Below are 25,813 nucleotides of genomic sequence, written 5' to 3' on the forward strand. Positions count from 1 at the left end.
AGCATCCTCCTGTCCACATATTCTTGCCTACCACTCCATGAACGTTCATATTCAGCACATTATTCTCTGTAACTTCTCCCATCTACAATAGGATCCTACCACTAGGCACATCTTTCCCTTCCCCCCCCCCCCCCCACCCCACTCTCCACATTCCATAAGTTTTGCTCACCCCACTGATCTCCTTCCTGGCATTTATCCCTCCAAGTAGAATAAGTGCTCTGCATACCCCTACACCTCTTACTTCACCCCTATTCATGACCCCAAACAATCCTTCCAGGTGTGGCAAGGCTTCATCTCTGAATCTGTCTGGGTCATCTACTGTATTGGGCACTCTCAGTGCAGCCACTTGTATGTCTGTGAGACTGGTACGCTGAGCACCTTTGCTCAATCCCCCACAAAAGGCAAAATTTCAGTGGCCACTCATTTTGATTCAACGTTTGATTCCCTTCCAACATCTTGGTACATAGCTTTCTCTACTACCAGAATGAGACCATGCTCAGGTTGGAGGAACACCTTCTCATATTCCATTTGGGTAGCCTCCAACCTGTTAGCATGATCTAAGATTTCTCTAATTTCTGGTAATTTCTCTTCTCTGCCTCTACTTTCTACATTCCCTATTCAGGTTCTTTTCTTGCTCCTGCTCTTCTCCTCACCCTTCCATTACCTCCCTCTGGTGCCCCTTCTCTTTCCCTTTCTTCCATTGTCCTTTATCCTCTATCCTCTCCTATCAGATTCCTCTCTCTTCATTCCTCGCCACCTTCTTCCTCACCTGGTTTCACCTATCACCTGCCAGCTTGTACTCCTTCCCCACAATGCACCTTCTTATACTGGCTTCTATCCCCTTCCTTTCCAATCCCAATCACCCAAAACATCAATTGTTTATTCCCCTCCATAGATGCTGCCCAACTTGCAGAGTTTCTTTAGCATTTTTTGTTTGCATGCTGACTTCAACCTATTTTATTATGCTGCCTCCAAGTAGTCTGAAACCTCATCTATAATAACAGACTCTAACATCTTGCCAGCCACTGTAGTGAGATGAAATGGTCTATAATTTCCTATGTTTTGCCTCTCTCCCTTCATAAAGAGTGGAATGGCGTTTGCAGTTTCTCAGTCCACCGGAACCATTCCAGAAACTAGTGTTTTTTGAAAGATCACCACTAATGCCTGCATAACCTCTTCAGATATCTCTTTCAGAGTCCTGTGGTCATCTGATCCACGTGACTTGTACATTTTCAAACCTTTCAGCTTCCCAAAATCTTCTCCTTAGTAATAGCAACTACACTCACTTCTGCCTCCTGACCTCCTTGAATTTCTGGCATACCACTGATGCAAAATACTTATTCAGTGTATTCACCATTTCCTTCCTCCCCAGTACTTCCTATCCAGCGTCATTTTCAATGTCAGGTGTCCACTCTTGCCTCTCTTTTACTCTTCATTTAACTGAAAGAAGAAATTTGATATCCTCTTGTATAATACTAGCTCGTTTACCTTCATATTTTATCTTTTCTCCTTTTTACAGTTTTAGTTGCCTTCTGTTGGTTTTTAAAGGTTACCCACTAAAACCTTAAGCTTCCTGCTAATTTTTGCTTTATTCTTTGCTCTCCTGTTTGCTTTTATGCTTTCTATGACTTTACTCATCAGCCACGGTTCCCTTATCCTCTCTCCTTTGGTCTGAACTGATCTTGATTCTTCCATATTACTTCCAGAAACTCTGGAATTACTGCTCTACCATCATCCCAGTTAGTTTCCCCTTCCATTCAACTCTCTCCTACTTCTGTATTTGCTTTTGCTCAACTATAATACCAATACATCCAATATTAGCTGCTTCTTGCCAGGGTGAATTGTTTGGTATTCTGATCACTGCCTCCAAAGTGTTCCTTTAAGCTCCCTAATCAAATCTAGTTCATTACACAATTTTTTTTGGATATGACCCACTATATACTCCCCTCCCCATCTTGCTCTAAAAGTTTTTGCATATTTGTTCAAGTTTCCTGAAGTCTTGTACAATAAGATGCGGTCTATTTTATTGTTCTGAAATTTATGCTTATGAAGGCATAAAATTACATGCAAACAGGAAATTTTCAGGTCCTTGTTTAGATGAAATGCCTGAATTATGTCAAAAGGCAGCAGCTATTAGCCTTACAAGAAAATATTCTGTGTCCGAACAAATGCTTCCTTAATCAGTGTCTGTGAATAGCCTTTTTGCAAATTTAATCTTTTATTTTTCATATAAATGATGTTTTGACTTGTGGTATATGTTGTGAGACTGAGTATGTATTTAGACATTTTCTAACCTTATTCTAAAGGTCATGAACTGCTATCAGAGTTGCAACAGCGGCGCTTTAACGGATTAGAAGGAGGCATGTCATGGTCACCAATGGATGATGAGTTGTTAGCTCAGCCCAAAGTTGTAAAACTACTGGATTCTCTACGAGAGCAGTATACACGATATCAAGAGGTCTGTAGACAACGTAGTAAACGTACTCAACTTGAGGAGATACAGCAAAAAGTTATGCAGGTGAACAAAAATTACCAATCTTTCAGCAAACTGTGGTGGTTTGATCTGAGTTATGTTTACTGTTTGTTCATTGAATTACAGCTAAAAGAGATTTCTGATTAGAGTCAAACTCTATTTATGATCCACTGAAACTGACCTTTTATTACTTTTATCTGATCAACAAACTTTAAGATTGTATTTTCTGTGCCATTGTTCAAATATCAAATATACTGCAAAGAAAAATTGACCAGGTACAGTGAATCCAGTTAATTGATGCACATCGTGATCAGTACATTTTGGCCCAATTAAGCGACTGCCCCAATTAGCCGACGTTTCTTGGAAATATATAAGGTATAAAAAGACAAGCTACCGTTTAATTGAGTAAAAAATTGTATTTAAATGAAATACAGAACAAATTAGAACTCTACCAAAACTACTACAGTACTATAAAACTGTATTAGTTCCTAATAGTCATTAGAGGAATTCATTCAGTGGGCACTGATGTATTCTTTTGACTGTAGATGAATAAAATCAGTGCAGACACTTAGTGTAGGTAGTAGACTGCCTTCAAACAGTGCTTTCAATGATTGTATCCTCCAAATCTTCACTTTAAATGTAACACTCAAGATGATTGGTGATGCCTTCAAATTCTTCAAAGTTCCTATCTTGTTGAAAGTGAAATAGTTTACTTTCACTCCTGGCCACTTCTAAGCCAGAATGCTTGAAAATACAGTGAGCAAAGTAGTCCTGAATTGTCTTCCTGTTTATTACTCATGAACTATCAGTGCTGTTTGAATACAAACGCACAAGTGATGCTATTTAAAAGCTGTTCGTTCAAAGCACGGTGTTGTGTCCAACAGCCAAGCAAGTGCACATGACTGACGCTAGTTCGAAACTGTTCGGCAACAGTCTCCTGCCCCAGTTAAGCAGCATAGTGTCCCAAATAAATGAAGGGAATGTGGGCTATTTTCTCGATTAGTTTTTGCTCTTAAAGATTTGTCCAGGATAAGTGGCTGTCCCAGTTAGCTGATGGCCTAACTTACTGGAATCCACTGTGCTGATCTCTGTCTTTTCTTTCCTTTCCTTTCTTCATTCTTACCTCTTCTTATCATCACTTGCTGTCATCTATTTGTTGGAAGTTCTATTGTGCTGCAAGTTTTCCTCTTGGGACCTTCACTTTTATTTAGTGACATCTCAGAGTCCATAGTTATGTTTTAATTACTTTTCCAAATTTTTCTGAATATCCACATACATCACAATCAAAGCACTTAAAAGACGAGAAGGCAATAGAAGGATTGAGTGAAGGTGTTCCAATCCCTGCAACTAATTGTATTTTGTTGATAAAGCCAGGCAAGCAGGACAGACTAGAATGAAAGGAAACAGCTATTTTGAAGTAGGAAGAGTTCACACAAGTTCAGAATTAGGGAGACATTAATTCATGGCACAGTTTAAAATAAGGTGATTCTTTAAGTTTCAGGACAGTTTTAGAGTAAATGTTGATCGGTAAGGACAGAGTAATGCTTCAGTGGAACTTCATGTGGCTTCAGATATACCTTCCAGATTTTGGTAGAGCTGAGCCTTGTTAGTTTTGAAGATTGGTGATAACAAAAACATTCCTGTACTTTATTGTGGAGATGAAATGTTGATGTTTTAAGGTTTCAATAAATAGTGTTTAAAATATCTAGCTTGTAATTTTGTTCATTTAAAATTTTCATTGCCAGGAGTTGTTGACAGTGATTGCTTGGTATCTTTAGAGCTGGTGTCTTTTTAACCATTTCTTTGATTTTAAATTGTGAATGACACACAGAAATGCTAGCCTGCAGGTCATTTAATAGTGTTGCCCATAGAACAAATCTAGAACATTTAACAATGAATAAAATATATCTTATGTAATTATCATGAAGCATAGAAAGCCTACAGCACAATACAGGCCCTTTGGCCTACAAAGCTGTGCTGAATATGTCCTTACTCTAGAAATTACCTAGGGTTACCCATAGCCCTTTTTTTTTCTTATCTCCATGTACTTATCCAGGAGTCTCTTTAAAAACCCTATCATATCTGCCTGCACCAATGCTGCCAGCAGCCCATTCCACACACTCACCACTCTGCGTAAAAAAAAAAAAAAAAAAAATTACCCCTGTCAGCTCCTCTGTACCTACTTCGAAGCACCTTAAAATCATGCCCTCTCGTGCTAGCCATTTCAGCCCTGGGAAAAAGTCTCTGACTATCCACATGATCAATGCCTCTCATCATCTTATACACCTCTATCAGGTCACCTTTCATCCTCCGTCACTCCAAGGAGAAAAGGCCGAGTTCATTCTACTTGTTTTCATAAGGCATGCTCCCCAATCCAGGCAACATCCTTGTGAACCTCTTCTGCATCCTTTCAATGGTTTCCACATCCTTCCTGTGATGAGGTGACCAGAACTGAACACAGTACTCCAAGTGGGGTCTGACCAGGGTCCTGTATAGCTGCAACATTACCTCTCGGCTCTTAAACTCAATCCCCCGAATGATGAAGGCCAATGCACTGTATGCCTTCTTAACCACAGAGTCAACCTGCATAGCAGTTTTGAGTGTCCTATGGATTTGGACCCCAAGATCCCTCTGATCATCCACACTGCCAAGAGTCTTACCATTAATACTATATTCTGCCATTATATTTGACCTACCGAAATGAACCACCTCACACTTATCTGGGTTGAACTCCATCTGCCAGGTCTCAGCCCAATTTTGCATCCAATCAATGTCCTGTTGTAAACTCTGACAGCCCTCCACACGATCCACAACACCCCCAACCTTTGTGTCATCAGCAAATTTAGTTGCCCATTCCTCCTCTTCCTCATCCAGGTCATTTATAAAAATCACGAAGAGTAAGGGTCCCAGAGCAGATCCCTGAGGCACACTACTGGTCACCAACCTCCATGCAGAATATGGTCCGTCTACAACCTCTCTTTGCCTTCTGTGGGCAAGCCAATTCTGGATCCACAAAGCAATGTCCCCTTGGATCCCATGCCTCCTTACTTTCTCAATAAGCCTTGAATGAGGTATCTTATCAAATGCCTTGTTGAAGTCCATATTCACTACATCTACGGCTCTACCTTTATCAATATGTTTAGTCACATCCTCGAGAAATTCAATCAGGCTCATAAGGCACGACCTGCCTTTGCCAAAGCCATGCTGACGATTCCTAATCATATTATGCCTCTCCAAATGTTCATAAATCCTGCCTCTCAGGATCTTTTCCATCAACTTACCAACCACTGAAGTAAGACTCACTGGTCTATAATTTCCTGAGCTATCTCTGCTCCCTTTCTTGAATAAGGGAACAACATCTGCAACCCTACAATCCTCCCGAACCTCTCCCATCCCCATTGATGCTGCAAAGATCATCGCCAGAGGCTCAGCAATCTCCTCCCTTGCCTCCCACAGTAGCCTGGGGTAAATCTCGTCCGGTCCCAGTGACTTATCCAATTTGAAGCTTTCCAAAAGCTCCAGCACATCCTCTTTCTTAATATCTACATTCTCAAGCTTTTCAGTCCACTGCAAGCCATCCCTACAATCGCCAAGATCCTTTTTCGTAGTGAATACTGAAGCAAAGTATTGATTAAGTACCTCTGCTACCTCCTCCAGTTCCATACACACTTTTCCACCGTCACACTTGATTCGTCCTATTCTCTCACGTCTTATCCTCTTGCTCTTCACATATTTGTAGAATGCCTTGGGGTTTTCCTTAATTCTGTCCGCCAAGGCCTTCTCGTGGCCCCTTCTGGCTCTCCTAATTTCAATCTTAAACTCCTTCCTGCTAGCCTTATAATCTTCAAGATCTCTATCATTACCTAGTTTTTTGAATCTTTTGTAAGCTTTTCTTTTCTTCGTGACTAGATTTACATCAGCTTCCTGTACCCTACCATCCTTTCCTTGTCTCATTGGAACGTACCTATGCAGAGCTCCACACAAATATCCCCTGAACAAATGTTAAATAAATCTTCCAACAGTCTTCTATAATCAGAAAAGATGCTCTGATTGTTGTAAACTCAAGAGTTTGTTTTTCTAGACTTTGCAATTAATTGTATTACAACTGGCAAAATTGGATTTTGGTGTACTATTAACTTTCTGATTTCATAAACAATTGCTGTCTTTATTGATCAGATTCTTGCGTGTCACTGTATTAACTGCATCCAACACTTCATTCTCTACAACTTTCACGATCTCCAACAGGATTCCACCACCAGACATATCTTTCTCTCCCTCCACCCCTCTGCTTTCTGCAGGGATTGCTTGTCTCCGTGACTCCTTTGTCTCTTCGTACTTCCCCACTGATCTCCATCTAGGCACTTTAGCCAGCAATTTTGCATAGTGTTATACCTGCCCCAACAGCTCCTCACTTTCAACACCATTCAGTGTCCTAAATAGTCCCTCCAGGTAAGGCAGTGCTTTAACTGTGATCTGTTAGTGCCATTAATTAGTGCCAAAAGAGAGCTTTTGGTATATTGGCCTTTATTAATCAAAGTATTGAGTATAAGAGCTGGAAAGTTATGATGAGGTTGTATAAAGCACTGGTGAGGCCAAATCTGGAGTATTGTTTTCAGTTTTGGTCACCAAATTACAGGAAGGATATTAATAAGGTTGAAAGAGTGCAGGGAAGGTTTACAAGGATGTTGCCGGGACTTGAGAAACTCAGTTACAGAGAAAGGTTGAAGAGGTTAGGACTTTATTCCCTGGAGCGTAGAAGAATGAGGGGAGATTTGATAGAGGTATTTAAAATTATGATGGGTATAGATAGAGTGAATGCAAGCAGATTTTTTTCCACTGAGGCAAGGGGAGAAAAAAACCTGAGGACATGGGTTAAGGGTGAGGGGGGAAAAGTTTGAAGGGAACATTGGGTGGGGGGGGGCTTCTTCACACAGAGAGTTGTGGGAGTATGGAATGAGCTGCCAGACGAGGTGGTAAATGTGGGTTCTTTTTTAACATTTAAGAATAAATTGGACAGATACATGGATGGGAGGTATATGGAGGGATATGGTCCGTGTGCAGGTCAGTGGGACTAGGCAGAAAATAGTTTGGCACCGCCAAGAAGGGCCAAAAGGCCTGTTTCTGTGCTGTAGTTTTTCTATGGTTTCTATGGTTTCTAATTGCATACAGTGGTCTCCTAGTTTGGTCTCCTTTATATTGTTGACCACCCATTTCAATTCCACTTCCCACTCCCATGTGGACATGTCTGTCTGCAGCCTCCGCTATGCCATGATGAGGCCAGGCTGGGGGAGCAACATCTCATATCTGAATTGGTAGTCTCCAAATTGAGAGCATTAAAATCTGACTCTGGTAACCATTCTCCTCGGCTTTACCTTGTCCACCTTTGTTTCTCCTCATTTCATTGGCCCTCTTATCCCTTCTCTTCCATTCCTTTTGCCTTCACGACCTACCCACCTCCTTCCCTTTATCTCATGGCCTACTGTCCTATCAGGTACCTTCTTCTTTAACAATTTCCTTCCTCCACCTACCTCCCAGCTTCTCTTATCATTTCCTATAATCCCCCCTCCCCTACCCACCTGCCTTCTCCCTCTCACTTGGACTCCTCTATTACCTGCTAGCTTGTGCTCCATCCCTACCCCTTCCTTTTATTCTGTCTTTGCCTCCTTCCTTTCCAGTTCTAGTCAGAAATATCAACAGTTTATTTCCCTCCATAGATGCTGCCTGACCTGCCGTGTTCCTCCAGCATTTTGTGTGCTGCTGGATAAATTACACTGTCCCTTTGGCATTTACAATTAAACAGTTTTAGTTTAAATGGTAGCTTAGCCCTGCAATGAGCTATCTTAAGTATGCATTTTCAGGCTCCTGTACCTATTCCCTGATGGTAGTAATGAAAAGGGGGCATATCCTGGATGGTGAAGGTCCTTCATGATGGATTCCACCTTCTTGAGATAATGCTGTCCTCAATGGTGGGGCAGCTGGTGCCCATGATGGTGCTGGTTGAGTATATAATCCACTGTAGCTTTTCTGATCCTGTGTATTGGCACTCTCATACCAGACAGTGACACAGTCAGTCAGAATGAAAGTTTGCCATTCTTTGGTGACATACCAAATCTCCTGAAATTTGTAATGAGATAGGACTGCTGGCGTGCCATCTGCGGTGTTAAACATTGATATTTAAAAAGCTAGGGAGATTTCAAGTAGTTCTGCCATTTACTGAAGTTTTAAGCATAGAATGGTAGTGTGTGATGTACTGTAATACTTGGGGGTATTTTTCATACAAACAGCATATTCAGCAACCCCCACCCCTTTCCCAGAGATACCAGATGCCTAATAGCCTATTGTTCCATGTATTAATTCCCAAGGACCCGAATCCAGTGCCGCAGAAGATTAGCGATCTTGCATAAAAAATTTCATGTCCTGCTAACAGTAGCAATAGCCTTACAATCACCACGCCCTATCTTTCTCAAACAGAAATTGCACATATGATTTATCAGTTCACTGCACAAACTTTTGCGGGGATATATTTGTATCTTATGGTGCGTGACCTATTGTCCTCCCCAAACACTAAATTAAATCACAAATTGATTGCACCAAAATCCAGTTTTTGCTGGCATCAGAAAGCATGAAATGTTGATGTCCCAGTTGGTCTGCTCTGCATGTTTTGGTGGGTGTTGGTTGGAAAGTCCTAATGCAAACGTTGAAATGGTGACTGGCACAATTTGCGTCACCAGTGTGCATTCAGCGTCCATGTCATTTAAGAATCAATACCAAGAGTTTTTTTAAATGCAAATTTTGCAACTTAATACTGAAACTGTGCAATTTTATATTGCTTCTGTGCTTCCTCAGCCATATTGTACTGCATATTTTTGAATTTTCATTTTTCTATTTTGCGCAAAGATACTTGAGGATAATTTTCTTTTGATGAGGGTTTGCTATTCAGATCACCAAAAATATTTTCTCACTTCAGGTTGTGAACTGGCTGGAAGGACCTGGATCAGAGCAACTCAGGACACAGTGGGGTATTGGAGATTCTATTCGAGCTTCACAAGCCTTACAACAAAAACATGAAGAAATAGAAAGTCAGCACAGTGTAAGCGATTGGTTTTGCAAGTTTTCAAGATAAGTCTATTTGGCATTCATAGATTTGAGAATGCAAGCATTTCTTTGGGTTTTGTTTGAAAGAATTCATAATGTTAGCTATAATTTTGTTGGTTGTAGAAGTTAGCATTGGAAAGATGAGAGTTAAAAGTAAATTGCATTGATAAAATAGCATGCAAATAAAATATCCATAAATGGTTCCTTTCTACAGTACATAATTTTTCCACCTGAAATAGATGGAACGAGAGGCGAGAAACATAATGACTAGATTAGTATTCCAGAAGAAAATGTACTTGAGAGTATCAAATGATCACTTCAAGGGTGCTTACAAGTCTTAGCCTTGTGTGATAGATGCTAAGGTTCAAAATTAATTTTAAACTTAATATTGTAGAATTTGAAGCCATTAATATTCAAAGTACAGTAGCTACCAGTTAATTGGGCCATTGTTTAATCGGGGCAGCTGCTAATTTGGGACAGCTCTTAAAGAACAAAATCAAAATTTTAAAAAAGCCAGGATTCCCTTCATTTATTTGGGAGATTATGCAGCATAATTGGGATAGGAGACTTGCCGAACATTTTCTAACTAGTGTCAGTCACCTGCACTTGCACAGCTGTTAGACACAACATCGTGCTTCAAGCAAGCAGTATTTAAATAGCATCACTTGTGTGATTCTATTCAGAAAGCAGTGATTTTTGTCACTAATAGTTAGTAAGTAATAAGCAGTAAGATAATTTGGAACTGCTTTGCTCACTGTGGTTTCAAGCATTCTGACTTGGAGTAAAAATCAATTATTTTGCCACTTCAATAAGGCAGGAACTATGAAGAATTTGAGGGCGTTGGCAATCGTCTTGAACATGACAATTAAAATGAAGATTTGGAAAATACAATCATCAAAAGCACTGTTTGAAGGCAGTCAATAATCTGCACTAGGTGTCTGCGCTGATTTTGTTTATTTACAGTCAATCAAACGAACACGTCAGTGTGCATCGAATGAAATCCTCCGTCAATAATTATTAGGAGCTAATACACAGTTTTATAGTACTGTAGTAGTTTTGGTAGTGTTTTAGTTGGTTCTGTATTTCATTTAAATGCATAACTTGTTCAGTTAAAAGCTTCGTTGTGGGTTTCTTTATACCTCTTTAACTGTTTCCATGAAATTTTGGCTGATAAGGCAGCCACTTAATGGGCCAAAATGTACTGGTCCTGATGTGTCCCAATTAACTGGAATTCAGTGTACTTGTTTGTACATTACGATGTTTCAAAGTAAGCAATAATAGACTGGTACTGCATTCATGCACCATGCCAACCACCGTTTGAAAATGTCTCTTAAAAGTCACATAGCCTAGGGACAGACGAGTGCTACAGTAAATTTAATTTTCAATCTTTGGTGAAGTTGGGGGTTTGACAAATTCTACTTACTATATTACCTTGCTTCACGATAGAGTGGTATTGTTCTTCAACAACAAATATTTGGAAACAGATAAAACACATTTTTCATTTTCCCATCAAGTCTATTCAAAGATCTGAAAAAAAAATCAACATGTGCTGATCCATAGAGTTGCCTCCCAAGCTCTTGTGACTCAACCATATTTTATGGTTACAATAAATTTAATTGGAGGGAAATGAGAACCTTTTGGGAGTTCACCCATTTATTTTATTATTTAATCAGATTTACAATTTCAGTGATTCTCCTGGAAAATACTCAGTCCTCAGACAAATCTTGAGTGCTTGCATAATTTAGCATTGCCACATAGAGTATCATAGCACCCCAAGAAAATTATTATGTAGCACATATAATGATAAAATTGTTCATAATTTTATCAAATTTCTGTATCATAATAACAGTGTATGCAGAAGCAATTGTTAGGATGTAGGATTTTGGCATTCTTAGACTTTTTGTTTCCATGTGATCTCTACTTATTAAATGAAAGGAGAACCATGTTCAATTACACCAGACTAGCTGTAGGTTAACTGCGTGTTTATGTCGACTTAGTCATTCTTTTACTTTTCATTGAAATTAGAACGATCAGCACAACTTGTTATTAAAATAGAGACACAGTTTTTCATGTAGTCATGTTGACCAAGGCTTGCTGGCACTGTACAAAATGATTTAACGGGAGAGAGTATTAAACTTTCTGAATGCAAATTGGCGTATTAGTTACAGTGCAATATGTTACGAACTGTTTCTTTCATTAGTAAACGTAACAGATGTCCAATTGTGTTGTTTCACTTCTTCAAAATATTACTTTTATATTTTTTTCCAAATAAGAATACAATTAAATTGCATTTTAAAGCAAAATGAGTGCATCCAAGAGTTTCATTAAAAAAAATAAATGTTTTAGACAATAAGATATAGGACCTGAATTAGGCTGTTTTGCCCATTAAGTCTGCTCTGTCATTTTATCATGGCTGATCCAATTTTCCTCTCAGCCCCAATCTCCTGCCTTCATGCCCTGACCAATCAAGAATATATCAACCTCTTCCTTAAAGATGCATAAAGATTTGGCCTCCACAGCTGCCTGTGGCAAAGAATTCCACAGATTCACCATTTTCTGGCTATAGAAATTCCTCCTCATCTCCATTCTAAAATGACGCCCCTCTATTCTGAGGCTGTGTCATCTGGTCTTAGACCCTGCCATCATAGGAAACATCTTCTCCACATCCACTCTTTTCAAAAAAAAAAGGTCTTTCACCATTTAATAGGTTTCAATAAGGTCACCCCTCATTCTTCTGAATTCTAGTGAATAGAGGCCCAGATCCATCGAACACTCTTCGTATGACAAGCCATTCAATCTTGAAATCATTTTCGTGAACCTTCTTTGAACTCTCTCCAGTTTCAGCACATCTTTCTGAAGATAAGGGGTCGAAAATTACATACAATACTCCATGTGAGGCCTCATCAGTGCCTTATAAAGACCCAATATTGCATGCATTCAAATTCTAGCCCTCTTGAAATGAATGCTAACATTGGATTTGCCTTCCTCGCCACAGACTCAACCTGCAAATTAACCTTTAGGGAATCCTGAGGAAGGATTCCCAAACAAGTGAAAATCTGCAGATGCTGGAAATCTGAGCAACACCCACAAGATGCTGGAGGAACTCAGCAGGCCAGGCAGAATCTATGCAAAAAAGTACAGTCAACATTTTGGGTCGAAACCCTTCAGCAGGACAGGACTCTCCAGTGACTGTGCCCCTCAGTTTTTTGTATCTTCTCTCCCTTTAGAAAATAGTCAACCCTTTCTTTTACCAAAGTTCATGACCATACACTTCCCAACACTATATTCCATCTGCTACTTCTTTGCACATTCTCCTAATCTAAGTCCTTCTGTAGCCCCTCTACTTCCTCAAAACTACCTGCCCCTCCACCTATCTTTGTATCATCTGCAAACTTTGCAACAAAACCAGCAACTCCATCATCCAAATCAGTGACATACAAAGTAAAAAGAATTCATCACAACACAGACCCCACTGGAACACCACTAGTCACCGGCAGCCAACCAGAAAAGGCTCCCTTTATTCCCACTCTTTGCTTCCTGCCAATCAGCCACTGGTTTATCCATGCTAGATTTTTTACTGTAATACCATGTGCTCATAGCATGCTAAGCAGCCTCATGTATGGCACCTTGTTAAAGGTCTGCTGAAAACCCAAGTACACAACATCAATTGATTCTCCTTTGTCTATCCTACTCATTTCTTCAAAGAATTCCAACAGGTTTGTCAGGCAAGATTTTCCCTTGAGGAAACAATGCTGACTATGGCCTATTTTATCACGTGCCTTCAAATACCGCGAGACCTCATCCTTAACATCTTCCCAACCACCAAGGTCAGACTAACTGGCCTATAGTTCCCTTTCTTCTGCTTCTCTCCTTTGTTGAATAGTGGCCTCTCTCCCTTCTTGAATAGTGGAGTGACATTGCAATTTTCCAGGCTTCCAGAACCATTCCAGAATCTAGTGATTCTTGAATGATCATTACTAATGCCTCCATGATCTCTTTAGCTACTTCCTTCTGGAGTTTACACCGTCTGATCCAGGTGACTTGTCTTCTTTCAGACCTTTCAGTTTCCCAACAACCTTCTCTCTAGTAATGGTAACTTTTCACTGTTCATGACCTCTGACACCTGAAGCTTCCACCATACTGCAAATGTCTTCCACAGTGAATACTAGTACAAAATATTTATTCCGTTCATCTGCTAATTTCCTTGACCCCGCTACTACCTCTCCAACATCATTTTCCAGTGGTCCGATATCCACACTCACCTCTGTTTTACAGTTTATATATCTTTAAGAAACTTGGTATCCTTTTTAATATTATTGGCTAGATTTTGTTTTCCATCTTTACCTTAATAACTTTTACAGTTGCCTTCTGTTGGTATTTAAAAGCTTCCCAATCCCCTAACTTCCCACTCATTTTTGCTCTAATATATGCCCTCTCTTTAGTTTTTATGTTGGCTTTGACTTCTCTTGTTAGCCACAGTTGTGTCATCTTTCCTTTAGAATACTTCTTCCTCTTTGGGATGTACTGTGCTATCATCCCTGTCAGTGTTCTTTTCCTATCAATTCTGACCAACTCCTCTCTCATGCCTCTATAATTCCCTTTTTACCACGGTAATACTGATACATCTGACTTTAGCTTCTCCTTCTCAAATTTCAGGGTGAATTTGATCATATTACGATCACTTGCCCCTCTGGATTCTTTCACTTTAAGCTATCTTATCAATTCTGGTTCATTGCACAACACCCAATCCAGAATAGCTGGTCTCCTAGTGGGCTCAACCATAAGCTGCTCTAAAAGGCTGTCTTGAAGGCACTTCACCCTCCTGAAATCCATATCATTGACCTTTCAGCAAGCATTTGCTATCTCCTGTTGTAATTTGTAGGTTACATTCTTTATTACTGTTTGGGAGTCTGTATACAAATCCCATCAGGGTCTTTTTACCCTTTGAGTTCCTTAGCTCTATCCACAATGATTCAACACTTTCTGACCCTATGTCACCTCTTTCTAATGATTTGATTTCATTTTTTTTTTTACCAACAGAACACCGACCGCTCTGCCCTCCTGCCTCTCCTTTTGATACAATGTGTATCCTTGGCATTAAGCTCCCAGTTATAATCTTCCTTCAGCCATCATTCAGGGTGCTACAACTTCATCTACTTTATTCCATCTACTGTTTACATTCAAATATAACACCTTCAGTCCTGTATTTACCCTTTTTGATTTTGCCTGCCTTTTACACTGCAGCTCATCATGTTGACTGCAATTTTACCCTATCTACAGCCTCTCCTCACTACACATTGCCTCTCTAAGCCAGCTACCTCATCTTCAGCACTGTCATCCACCTTTCCTATGATACTTCTTGCATTGACATACATGCAGCTCAGGTCACTAGTCGTACCTTACTCAACCTTTTGATTGCCAACTTTGTCTGAGGTCTTAGAGCATCTTCCTCCACAACCTCTCACTAACTGTTCTGTCACTCTGGTTCCCATTCCCCTGCAACTCTAGTTTAAACCCTGCTGTGCAGCATTAATAAACCTTCCTGCTAGGAGCTTATAATCTATTTTGAAATTGGTGGTGGTTCTAGTTGCAGGTGACGATCCTGGCAGGTCCAGCTAGTGTTTTGAGGGTTTCTTTATTTTTGACTGCAATTATCATTATAAAGAAAACACTGAACAGTCTAATAGAGCTGTACATTACAGAAATAGGCCCTTCAGCCCAATTGGTCCACACTGATCAGATTCTCCTCTAAACTAGTTTCATTCAGTGCATATGGCTCAAAACCTTTCCTACTCATATACATGCTCAAATAATTTTAAAATATTGTTAATGTACATGCCTCAACCACTCCCTCTGGCAGCTCATTCCATGTACTGACCATGGTCCGTATGAAGAAGTTGCCCCTCAGGTTATTATTAAATCTTACCCCCCACCACCACCTATAATCTCCAGTTCTTAATTCTCCAACCATGATAAAATGAGTATATTCATTTATCTCTGCCCTTCAAGATTTTATTCACTTCTCTAAGATCACCCCTCATTCTTCTATTCTCCAATGAATAAAATCCCAACCTGCTCAACACCTCTGCATGACTGAGTCCTTCAAGTTCCCACAATCTTCCCTGCACTCTTTACAATTTAATGGCCTCTTTCCTGTGGTAGGATGATCAAAATCAAACACGATATTCCAAATGCTGTTGCACCACCATCTTGTACAACTGCAACATAACCACCCAAGTTCTATACTCCGGAGCCTGACCGATGAAGGCCAGAGTTCTTCACCACTCTGCCTACCTGTAATGCCACGTTCAGAGAAGCATGTGACCAGAGGGACTGAGGATTCTACCAGTCACTCTGCAAGTCCTGCTTTCATTTGTCTCTTGTTCCAAAGCTCTGCTGCACAGATTGAGTTTAATCAGGAACTCCTGACTGTGTTTACAATGCATTATTTGAACTATTCTTGAGAACTTTTATGAGGGGTTACCTGATTTCAAATCTTTCTCCTTTTCATTGCGATCATGACATTTGTATTTTAAAAACACTTTTAGAAAAAATGTCCCATTATTCCTGCAATCTAATAATATTATATTGAATATAATATTAAATTGAATAATATATTGAATAAAATTTGACATGGAAAATTGCCCTAATATTTTGATTCTGAAAATAGAAGTTGACTTTAGAATTGTTTAATATAGTGATAATGTATCTTGTAACCAGGTATTATGCTAATAGTGTTTAAAAGGTGGTTGCTCATCAAGCCCTTTTAAGTTGTACTAAGACATAATTGTCATTCAATTTCTCACTCTGAAAAATTAAAATACAGTATGTTGCAAATAAATGTAATTGAATAATATACTGCAAAACTCTTATTTAGTTAATTAGACAGAATGAAAGTGAAATTCAGTTTTGGTCTTTGCATGTGTAGTAACTGCAACATAATGCAAAATGTAATAATTGTTTTTTTTTGTGACTGCTAGGCAGTTTGCTGAAAGTATCTTTAATCAGGACCTGATGAAATTAAGATTAGTAATTTACCTTAAATCAAATACACTGAAAATTGTTGCAGAATTAGATTGATAAATATATCCGTTATGCTGACTTCATTAAATAGCGATGCAATCGCATTCTAGGCACGTAATGTAATAAATTCATGATTGAATTTATCAAATTTTCTAAAAATAAGTTATCAGCAGAGTCACTTCCAATAAATGGTCATGTTCATAAAATTGTCAAAACATAGATGTAGGCTAAGTTCATATGAGAACTTCTCTGACCTCTGTCTTTTTGGGTGTAAAAACTGAATATATGTTTTTATTCTCAGCAGGTGATCAATATCTGTGAAGACAGAGGCTTCAACGTGTTTTTTTCAGCTAGTGTAAACTATAAAGCAAGAGTGTTTTAAGTTGCTTAAAAGGAGGATAGGTAGAGAGAACAAAAGAAATGATTGTGATAAGATTATGAATTCGTTGTCTTGATAACTTTTTGTGGAAGAAGTATCTCTGTGCTTTCCTTTTATTTCTTTTGTTAATTATTTTGAAGACAGGGTTCAGTTATCAAAATAAATGCATTTTTGCTATTTGCTTTGTTAAAACCTCTCATGACTTTGAATACTCCTGTTAGGTCTTTGCTTAACCTTCTAGTCTTTAAGGAAAGAAGCTCAATTTTTATAATTTCTCCTTATAATCACCATCTCTGGGTTGAGTACCCTTTTGTATCTTCTCCAATTTTTGACATCCTTCCTAAATGTAATTTCTCCTTATAATCGCCACTCCTGTGTTTGATTTGAGAATACCTTTTGGTATCTTCTCCAATCCTTCATAAAATATTCTGGTTGTTGTCTGACTCATAATTGTGAGAGGCTTTGTATACTCTTGTTTGCTATTTACTGCCCTAATGTGCATAACCAGTTTCATCATAGCTTTTCTGAACTAGGTGACATGGTAGCGTAGCAGTTAGTGTGTCACCATTACAGAACTAGTGATCTAGCTTCAATTCAGCCTCTGTCTCTAAAAGATTTTCTTGTCACCGCATGGGTTTCCTCCTTCATTCCAGAGACTATGGGTTAATAGGTTAATTGGTCACATGGGTGTAATTGGACAGCGTGGGCTCGTTGAGCCAGAAACGCTTGTTGTCGTGCTGTATCATTAAACATTATATTAAGGAAAAACCTACCATAAGAACCTGTCTTGGAATGCTCCTGATTCATCTCTTGTTTCATCTCATTGTATGTTTTGCTTCAGTCAGGAAAGGTCAGTTAACTTGAACATGTTTGTCTATTTTCTGAATTGGTTCGTTTCTGGTACTTTATTAAATTCCTTTTGTGAGTTCACAGTCCAGTGTCCACTATGGTGTCATCATCATCATTTCAGTTACTTCTACGTTTGTATTTATGTTATGGGACAATTCATTAAAAGAATCATTTATATGGTGGAAACAATATTGAAATGGTAATGGAAAGAAACTGTGAGACTACAATGAAGTAGAATGTCGTGCATATATTTGTCAGTGCCCTAGATCTTGGGCATGGGATCCAGGGAAGTTTGGCCAGGTGGATTCAGAATTGGCTTGCCTGCAGAAGGCAGAGGGTGGTGGTGGAGGGAGTACATTCAGACTGGAGGATTGTGACTGGTGGTGTCCCACAAGGATCTGTTCTGGGGGTGTATTTTTTGTGATTTTTATTAATGACCTGGATGTGGGGGTAGAAGGGTGGATTGGCAAGTTTGCAGACGACACAAAGGTTGGTGGTGTTGTAGATAGTGTAGAGGATTGTCAAAGATTGTAGAGAGACATTGATAGGATGCAGAAATGGGCTGAGAAGTGGCAGATGGAGTTCAACCAGGAGAAGTGTGAGGTGGTACACTTTGGAAGGACAAACTTCAAGGCAGAGTACAAAGTAAATGGCAGGATACTTGGTAGTGTGGAGGAGCAGAGAGATCTGGGGGTACATGTCCACAGATCCCTGAAAGTTGCCACACAGATAGATAGGGTAGTTAAGAAAGCTTATGGGGTGTTAGCTTTCATAAGTCGAGGGATAGAGTTTAAGAGTCGTGATGTAATGATGCAGCTCTATAAAACTCTGGTTAGGCCACACTTGGAGTACTGTGTCCAGTTCTGGTCGTCTCACTATATGAAGGATGTGGAAGCATTAGAAAGGGTACAGAGGAGATTTACCAGGATGCTGCCTGGTTTAGAGAGTATGCATCAGAGATTAAGGGAGCTAGGGCTTTACTCTTTGGAGAGAAGGAGGATGAGAGGAGACATGATAGAGGTGTACAAGATAATAAGAGGAATAGATAGAGTGGATAGCCAGCGCCTCTTCCCCAGGGCACCACTGCTCAATACAAGAGGACATGGCTTTAAGGTAAGGAGTGGGAAGTTCAAAGGGGATATTAGAGGAAGGTTTTTTGTACTCAGAGAGTGGTTGATGCATGGAATGCACTGCCTGAGTCAGTGGTGGAGGCAGATACGCTGGTGAAGTTTAAGAGACTACTAGACAGGTATATGGAGGAATTTAAGGTGGGGCGTTATATGGGAGGCAGGGTTTGAGGGTCGGCACAACATTGTGGGCCGAAGGGCCTGTACTGTGCTGTCCTATTCTATGTTCTATCTTCATTGTGGGTTATATTTAAAACATTAGACTGAATTCTTTTGGGTAACCAAGAAACTTAAAAGGTGAGAGTCTGAAATTTGTTGCATATTGACATAAATGAATGCTGTTGTGTATTCTAGAATGCTTAAACAGTAAATCAGGAAAGATTTAATCTCTTTCAACTCTTTAGTGGCAGTTTCATTTGTAGTAACAAGGAAGGGAGCTCAAGATAATTCAAAAAACATTATGTTTTCTTGTGCATATTTTCCTATGTGAAAGGTTAAATTTGTACCTAACTTGTACCCAATCAGTTAGTGTTCCCAGAGGCATTGGCCATTATTGACAGCATCCCAATAGTATTCCCCCATTACATTAGCCATTATTGACAGAATCACATACTAGTGTTAACTTTGTCAGTAAATCTCAGAGTGATCAAATGTACATTTTAAAGTCATTAGGGCACAGTTCTCCATGATATAATTTTCAGTGCTTGCTATTATCTTTATTATGTTTGCCAATGGAGGCTAGCCTCAACTGCTGGAGAAGGTGCTGGTTAGCAAATTTCATGGATTATTGACGTTTCAGAATAGTTTAGATAGTGGTCCCAATGCTTGAGAGTTCACATTAGAAGGTGAAGATGTCATGACCAGAGGCAGTGCATTTCTATCAATAGGTAAAAGTATTCAGAGTGAAATTGTATGAAGATATGAAGGTCAAAACAATTTGGGAATTTGGCAAAGGTGCTGACGAATGGGAATTTTCAAAAGAGCTGGAACGGGTATGGTGGTATGGCACCTGTTTTGTGTCATGCTGTGATTTGGTAATGTTCAAACGGTCAGTTAACTTCCAAGTGGAAGTAGTATGTACTTTGTTTTCATCATTAGCAATTGAAGTATGATAGTTAATATTCTAGCCAGATCTCTTTTGCAGGTTTTTAACATTAGTAGATAATGTGTTAATAAAAAAAATTGAAATCTTCTCAAAGAAAGACAATATGTTTTGGTTATTGAGTAAGAGCTGTGTCTTTTACTGTAATTTCAATTTATTTACAGGAATGGTTTGCGGTATATGTCGAGCTTAATCAGCAGATTGCAGCTTTGTTGAATGCAGGGGATGAAGAAGATCTGCTTGAGCTAAAAGCATTACAACAACAACTAAGTGACGTATGCTATCGACAGGCCAGCCAACTGGAGTTTAGGCAGAATGTATTACAGACAGCACTTGAATTCCACAGTATTGCTCAGGATGTAAGTTGCTTGTTAATGGAAAACATTTTACATTTTCTGGGGCAGAGAGAATTTAAGTAAATGGTATCAATATAATACTCCACTTCCAAAATTCATTCCATTCATGTTTAGTGTTACTGGTTGGAAATGAATTCCTTGGCATTCATCTGTCTCATTGCCGCCACAAATTTGACAGATCTGTTAGGAATGGATGAGTATGGAGTGCATGGAGTTACATAGAATATCACTCTTCTGCAAAGATGATGCATTTGTATTAATTGAATTTTAAAATTATTTTTAAATGTTCATTTTTATTGTTTCAAATGAATGAATATTGTGCAAAGTATCTGCAGACTTGAAACTTAAGTTGTATTAATGGATATTTCACAGTTGTCCCAGCAGCTCGATGGGTTACTTGGAATGCTTTGTGCTGATGTAGCACCAGCTGATGGAACTGCCATTCAGCAAACTTTGAAACTCTTGGAAGAAAAATTAAAGAGTGTTGGTAAGTGGGAGAAAGTTGTATAATAATTTCATAAAATCAGTTAAAATACCATAAATACTCAGTAAATCATAATATATTGAGCCATTTTAATCAATCATTTAGTTAAATCACCCACACTTTATCTATTTTATTATCACTATGTTTTAAATGTGGATGAAGCTGCTGGTTCATGTTTCTTCCCAGCCAGTGGTAGCAAAGTCAATGGGGTCACTACATATTAAGTTTGTTATGACTGAGTTTCCTTCACGTTCAACTGGAGGTGAAGAGGGAAATCATAAAATCCATTTGGTATATCAACACTTGGTGCATCCACTGCCAGACCCCTTCAATGGCCAACGTCATTCATAAAATTGGTTGAAGCTATTTGACAGCTGCTGAAAGAATGAAAACTTGATTAGTGACATGAAAACAAGAATTTTAGATGAGATTCAATTGCAAAGCTAAAGAAAACTGCAAATGCTGGAAATCTGAAATAAAATTACTGAAATTATGCAGCAGGTTAGGTAACATCATGGAGAGAGAAATAAAGTTATGTTTTCAGGCTGTTAACACCTTGTTAGATAAAAGTCATGTTTTTGGTTTAGATCACATAGATTGAGATAGAGTTTAAAAATGTGTTATATAACAATCATACAGATCAAATCATTATACAATACATTAAGGTAGAACTGAGTAAAACAATAACAATGCAGGATAAAGAATTAACAGTTACAGAGAAGTGCAGTGCAGGTAAATAATAAACTGCATGATCATAACAAAGAAGATCGCAAGGTCAAGAGTCCATCTTATTGTACTAGTGAACCATTTAATAGTCATAACAATGGGGTAGAAGCTGTTGTTGAGCTTGGTGGTATGTGCTTTCAGGCTTTTGGATCTCCTGCCTGATGGAAGAAACAAGAGTGAATGGTCAGGGTGGGTGAGGTGTTTGGTTAAACTGGTGGTATAACTAATTTAACGAGAAGTACAGACCAAATCTATTGCTGGAAGGTTGGTTACTGAGATATGCTGAGCTGTGTCCATAACTCTGCAGTTTCTTTTGATCGCACGCAGAATAGTTGCCATTCTAAGCCATAACACATCCAGATAGGATGCTTTCTATAGTGCATTGATAAAAATTGGTAAGAGTCTGAGGGGACATGTCAAAGTACTTGAGCGTCTTGGGGAAGTAGAGGTGTTGGTGAGCTTTCTTGGTAATGGCATCTGTATGGTTGGGCCAGGGCAGGCTACTTGTGACGTTCGTTCCTAGGAATTTGGAGAGCACCAGTGTTTAGAACAATCATGGCAGAGGTGATGCTGATTGTGATCTGTTGGTCAGGAAGTGAAGGATCCTCTAGCAAGATTAGATTAGATTAGATTCAACTTTATTGTCATTGTGCCGAGTACAGATACAAAGCCAATGAAATGCAATTAGCATCTAACCAGAAGTGCAAAAGAATAGTATTACTTACAAAAGAACTGTGAGTAAAAAGTAAGTGCTACAGCACACAAATATAGAAGTACTGAGACAGTACAATATGGGTGCAATACTGCTTAGCACTGTGATGTGAGGTTCAGCAGGGTCACAGCCTCAGGGAAAAAGCTCTTCCTGAGCCTGCTGGTGCGGGAGCGGAGGCTCCTGTACCACCTACCGGATGGGAGAAGAGTAAGAAGTCCATGGTTAGGGTGAGATGCGTCCTTGAAATGATTTTCGCCTTGCCCAGGCAGCGCTTATGGTAGATGTTCTCAATGGTGGGCAATTGGGTACCGATAATCCGCTGGGCAGTTTTCACCACCTGCTGGAGTGCTTTGCAGTCCGATACGGGACAATTGTCATACCACACTGAGATGCAGTTGGTGAGCATGCTGTCAATGGTACAGAGGTAAAGATCCGTCAGTATCCTGGGACAGAGGTGAGCTTTCTTGATGCTCCACAGGAATTAAAGGCGCTGTTCTGCCTTTTTGATCAGGATGGAGGAGTTCAGGGACCAGGTGAGATCATCGGAAGTGTGGACACCAAGGAATTGATACACGCTCCACTACTGGGTGTTAAGGACCAGGTTGTTGTCGGCACACCACGCGGCCAGGTGCTCTGCCTCGTCCCTGTAGGCCGTCTTGTCATCCCCTCTGATCAGGCCAACCACCATGATGTTGTCTGCGAGCTTGATTATGTAGTTAGAACCGTGTACAAGAATGCAGTCATAGGTGAAAAGGGAGTACAGAAGAGGGCTCAGCACACAGCCTTGAGGCACACCGGTATTCAGGGTGAGAATGGAGGAGGAGAGGTTGTCTAACTTAACAGATTGGGGTCTGTTAGTCAGAAAGTCCAAGGTCCAATTGCAGAGGGATGAGCTGATACCAAGCTGGTGAAGTTTGGCGATCAGCTTGGAGGGGATCACAGTATTGAATGCCGACCTAAAGTCAATGAGCAGCATTCTGATGTAAGAGTTGGGGCTGTCCAGGTGGATCAGAGCAGAGTGAAGTGCTGTGGAGATGGTGTCCTCTGTAGACCTGTTGGTGCAATAGGAAAAGTGATGGGGGTCCAGGGTAGTGGGCAGACAGGATTTCAGATGTGATAGAACCAGTCTCTCAAAGCACTTTGCAATGATGGCGGTGAGTGCAACTGGGCAGAAGTCATTCAGGCCCGTGGCAGTGGAATGCTTCGGTACTGGCACAATGATGGCAATCTTGAAGCTTGCGGGGACAACTGCCTGGGCCAGGGGCAGATTGAAAATGTCTGTGAAGACCTCGGCCAACTGTCCTGCACAGACTCTGAGCATACAGCCAGGTATTCCATCCAGACTGGCTGCCTTCCGTACATTCACCCTGCTCAGGGTGGCGCAAACATCGGAGGTGGAAAGTGAGAGAGGCAGTTCACCAGGTGGGAGATCTGCTTTGAGGGTGACCTCGTTCCCTTCGTCAAAGCGAGCGTAAAAGTAATTGAGCTCGTCAGAGCTGGAAGGAGACACAGTACTAGGTGGTCTGAAGTCTGTAATAACCTGTATGCCATGCCACATGCGCCGGGGGTCCGAAGAGTTGTAATGCGCCTCGCTCCTCTGTTTGTGTATTTAGCCTGAGAGATTCCCCCCCTCAGGTTGGCCCTGGCTGAGCTGTAAGCCTCCCAGTCTCCAGATCTGAAGGCTGAATCTCTGGCTTTGAGCAAGAGGCAAACCTCTCTGTTCATCCATGGTTTCTGATTGGGGAGAACTTTTATTTCTTTTTGTGATGTCACTATCTACACACTTGTTGACATGCTCAAAGTGGTGGTGGTGGCATCCGTTAGCCTCATGAGACCATGGAAAGTCTACTGGAGTGTCCTCTCCAGAGCACAGGCCTGGGCAAGGTTGTATGGAAGACCAGTAGTTGCCCATGCTGCAAGTCTCCCCTCTCCACGACACCGATGTTGTCCAAGGGAAGGGCAAAGGTCGATACAGCTTGGCACCAGTGTCATCGCAGGAGTTGCCAGAACGAGGTTGAAGGCAATGTTGGACTGCCTTAGGTACTCCAGCTCCGGACTTGTCCTCAGGGTTTACTCCTGAAGCCTTTCCCATGAGTGGGTATGGCTGCAAGGCAGCGGAGGTTTGAAATCAGAGTTTTCCCTCTCTTAGATGGACTGCCTTCCCAGGCTGATGAGCTCAATCTACCCGAAGCACTGGTTTTAAGGCGCCAGGACCCGCCTTCGCCCCTTCTCCTGTCAGTAGAAACGGTTCTGCCGGGCTTAGAGGCTAAGCCACATGAGAAGGCCAGGAATTGGACTTGGTTGTCAGAGGCTATTTGAGGCACCTGCCGTGAGGAGCACTTTTAGGTAGTGGGAGCTTGTCCCCACTACCACCCCTCGGCTTGACAACCTTGGAACCAATGTGCTCAAGGACAGAGTTGGTATATAAGACTGGAGTTTGGTGATGAGTTTGCTTTGGATTGTAATATTGAAGTGGAGCTGTTGTCAATAAACAATAGTCTAACATGGATGTTTTTATTCTCCCAGTGGTTCAGTAATGAATGTAGGGTGAAGGAGATGGTGTCCACCATAGACCTGTTTCGACATTTAGGTGAATTGCAGTGGATCGAGGTTGTCTGGAAGGCTAGAGTTAATGAATGTCGTGACCAGTCTTTCAAAGAACGTGATGATGGTGGATCCCATTGGACAGTAGTTGTTAAGGCATGTTTTCCTTATGTTTTTAAAGCAGGTGGGAACCACTGGTTGAAGCAGGGAGAGGTTAGAAATGTCTACAAGTACCCTGCCAGCTGATCTGCACAGGATCTAAAGCAAGGGTTCCCAACCTTTTTATGCCATGGAGCCTTACCGTTAACTGAGGGATCCATGGACCCCAGGTTGGGAACCCCTGATCTAAGGAGACAGTCAGGGACAACATCAAGACCTGATGATTTCTGCGGGTTCTGTGGCCAAATGGACTAATTCTGCTCCTATGTCTTATGGTCTGATCGGGTAGAAGGCAGAAGATTGAGACTGAGAAGAAAAATAGATCAGCCATGAAGAAATGGCGGAGCAGACTTGATGGGCTAAAATGGCTTAATTCTGCTCCTACAGTCTTGTGACCTTATGGGTTCATTCTCCTGAAGACTGATCTTATCTGCCCTCTGACTGTTGGTTCAGGTGCATTGGACGGTGGTGGGGAGGGTGGTGACATAACCATTCCTTTCTCTTCAAAACATACAGAGAATGCTGTAAGCTCAATGGGAAGAGATGTGCTGTTGTTGGCGATACTGACCAACTTTGTTTTGTAGCCTGTTATAGAATGTAAGCCCCACCACAACTGACAACTGATCTGGGAGATGATTTTGTACTGATAATGTCTCTTAGCATCGCTGATAGCTTTATGGAGGTTGTATCTTGATTTCTTGTTAAGGTCAGGGTCACCTGATTTAAATGCTTCAGTAGGGAATGGTTTCCTGGTTATTCCGTGTTTTAAGCTGTGGCAACACCA

General features: G+C 40.5%; 1 protein-coding gene across 3 annotated transcripts in view; it reads left to right on the top strand.

The window, feature by feature from the left end:
* sestd1 (SEC14 and spectrin domains 1) overlaps positions 1–25,813 on the top strand; it is a 137,922-nt gene that overhangs the window by 97,281 nt on the left and 14,828 nt on the right. For all 3 annotated transcript variants that reach the window (XM_072261772.1, XM_072261774.1, XM_072261773.1), the window contains 4 exons: positions 2,307–2,518; positions 9,441–9,563; positions 20,213–20,407; positions 20,777–20,891. In XM_072261772.1, the coding sequence (XP_072117873.1) occupies positions 2,307–2,518; positions 9,441–9,563; positions 20,213–20,407; positions 20,777–20,891 (645 nt within the window). The remainder of the gene's footprint in view (positions 1–2,306; positions 2,519–9,440; positions 9,564–20,212; positions 20,408–20,776; positions 20,892–25,813) is intronic.

The sequence above is a fragment of the Mobula birostris genome, chromosome 6 (assembly GCF_030028105.1).
Source record: "Mobula birostris isolate sMobBir1 chromosome 6, sMobBir1.hap1, whole genome shotgun sequence".
Taxonomy (NCBI): Eukaryota; Metazoa; Chordata; class Chondrichthyes; order Myliobatiformes; family Myliobatidae; genus Mobula; species Mobula birostris.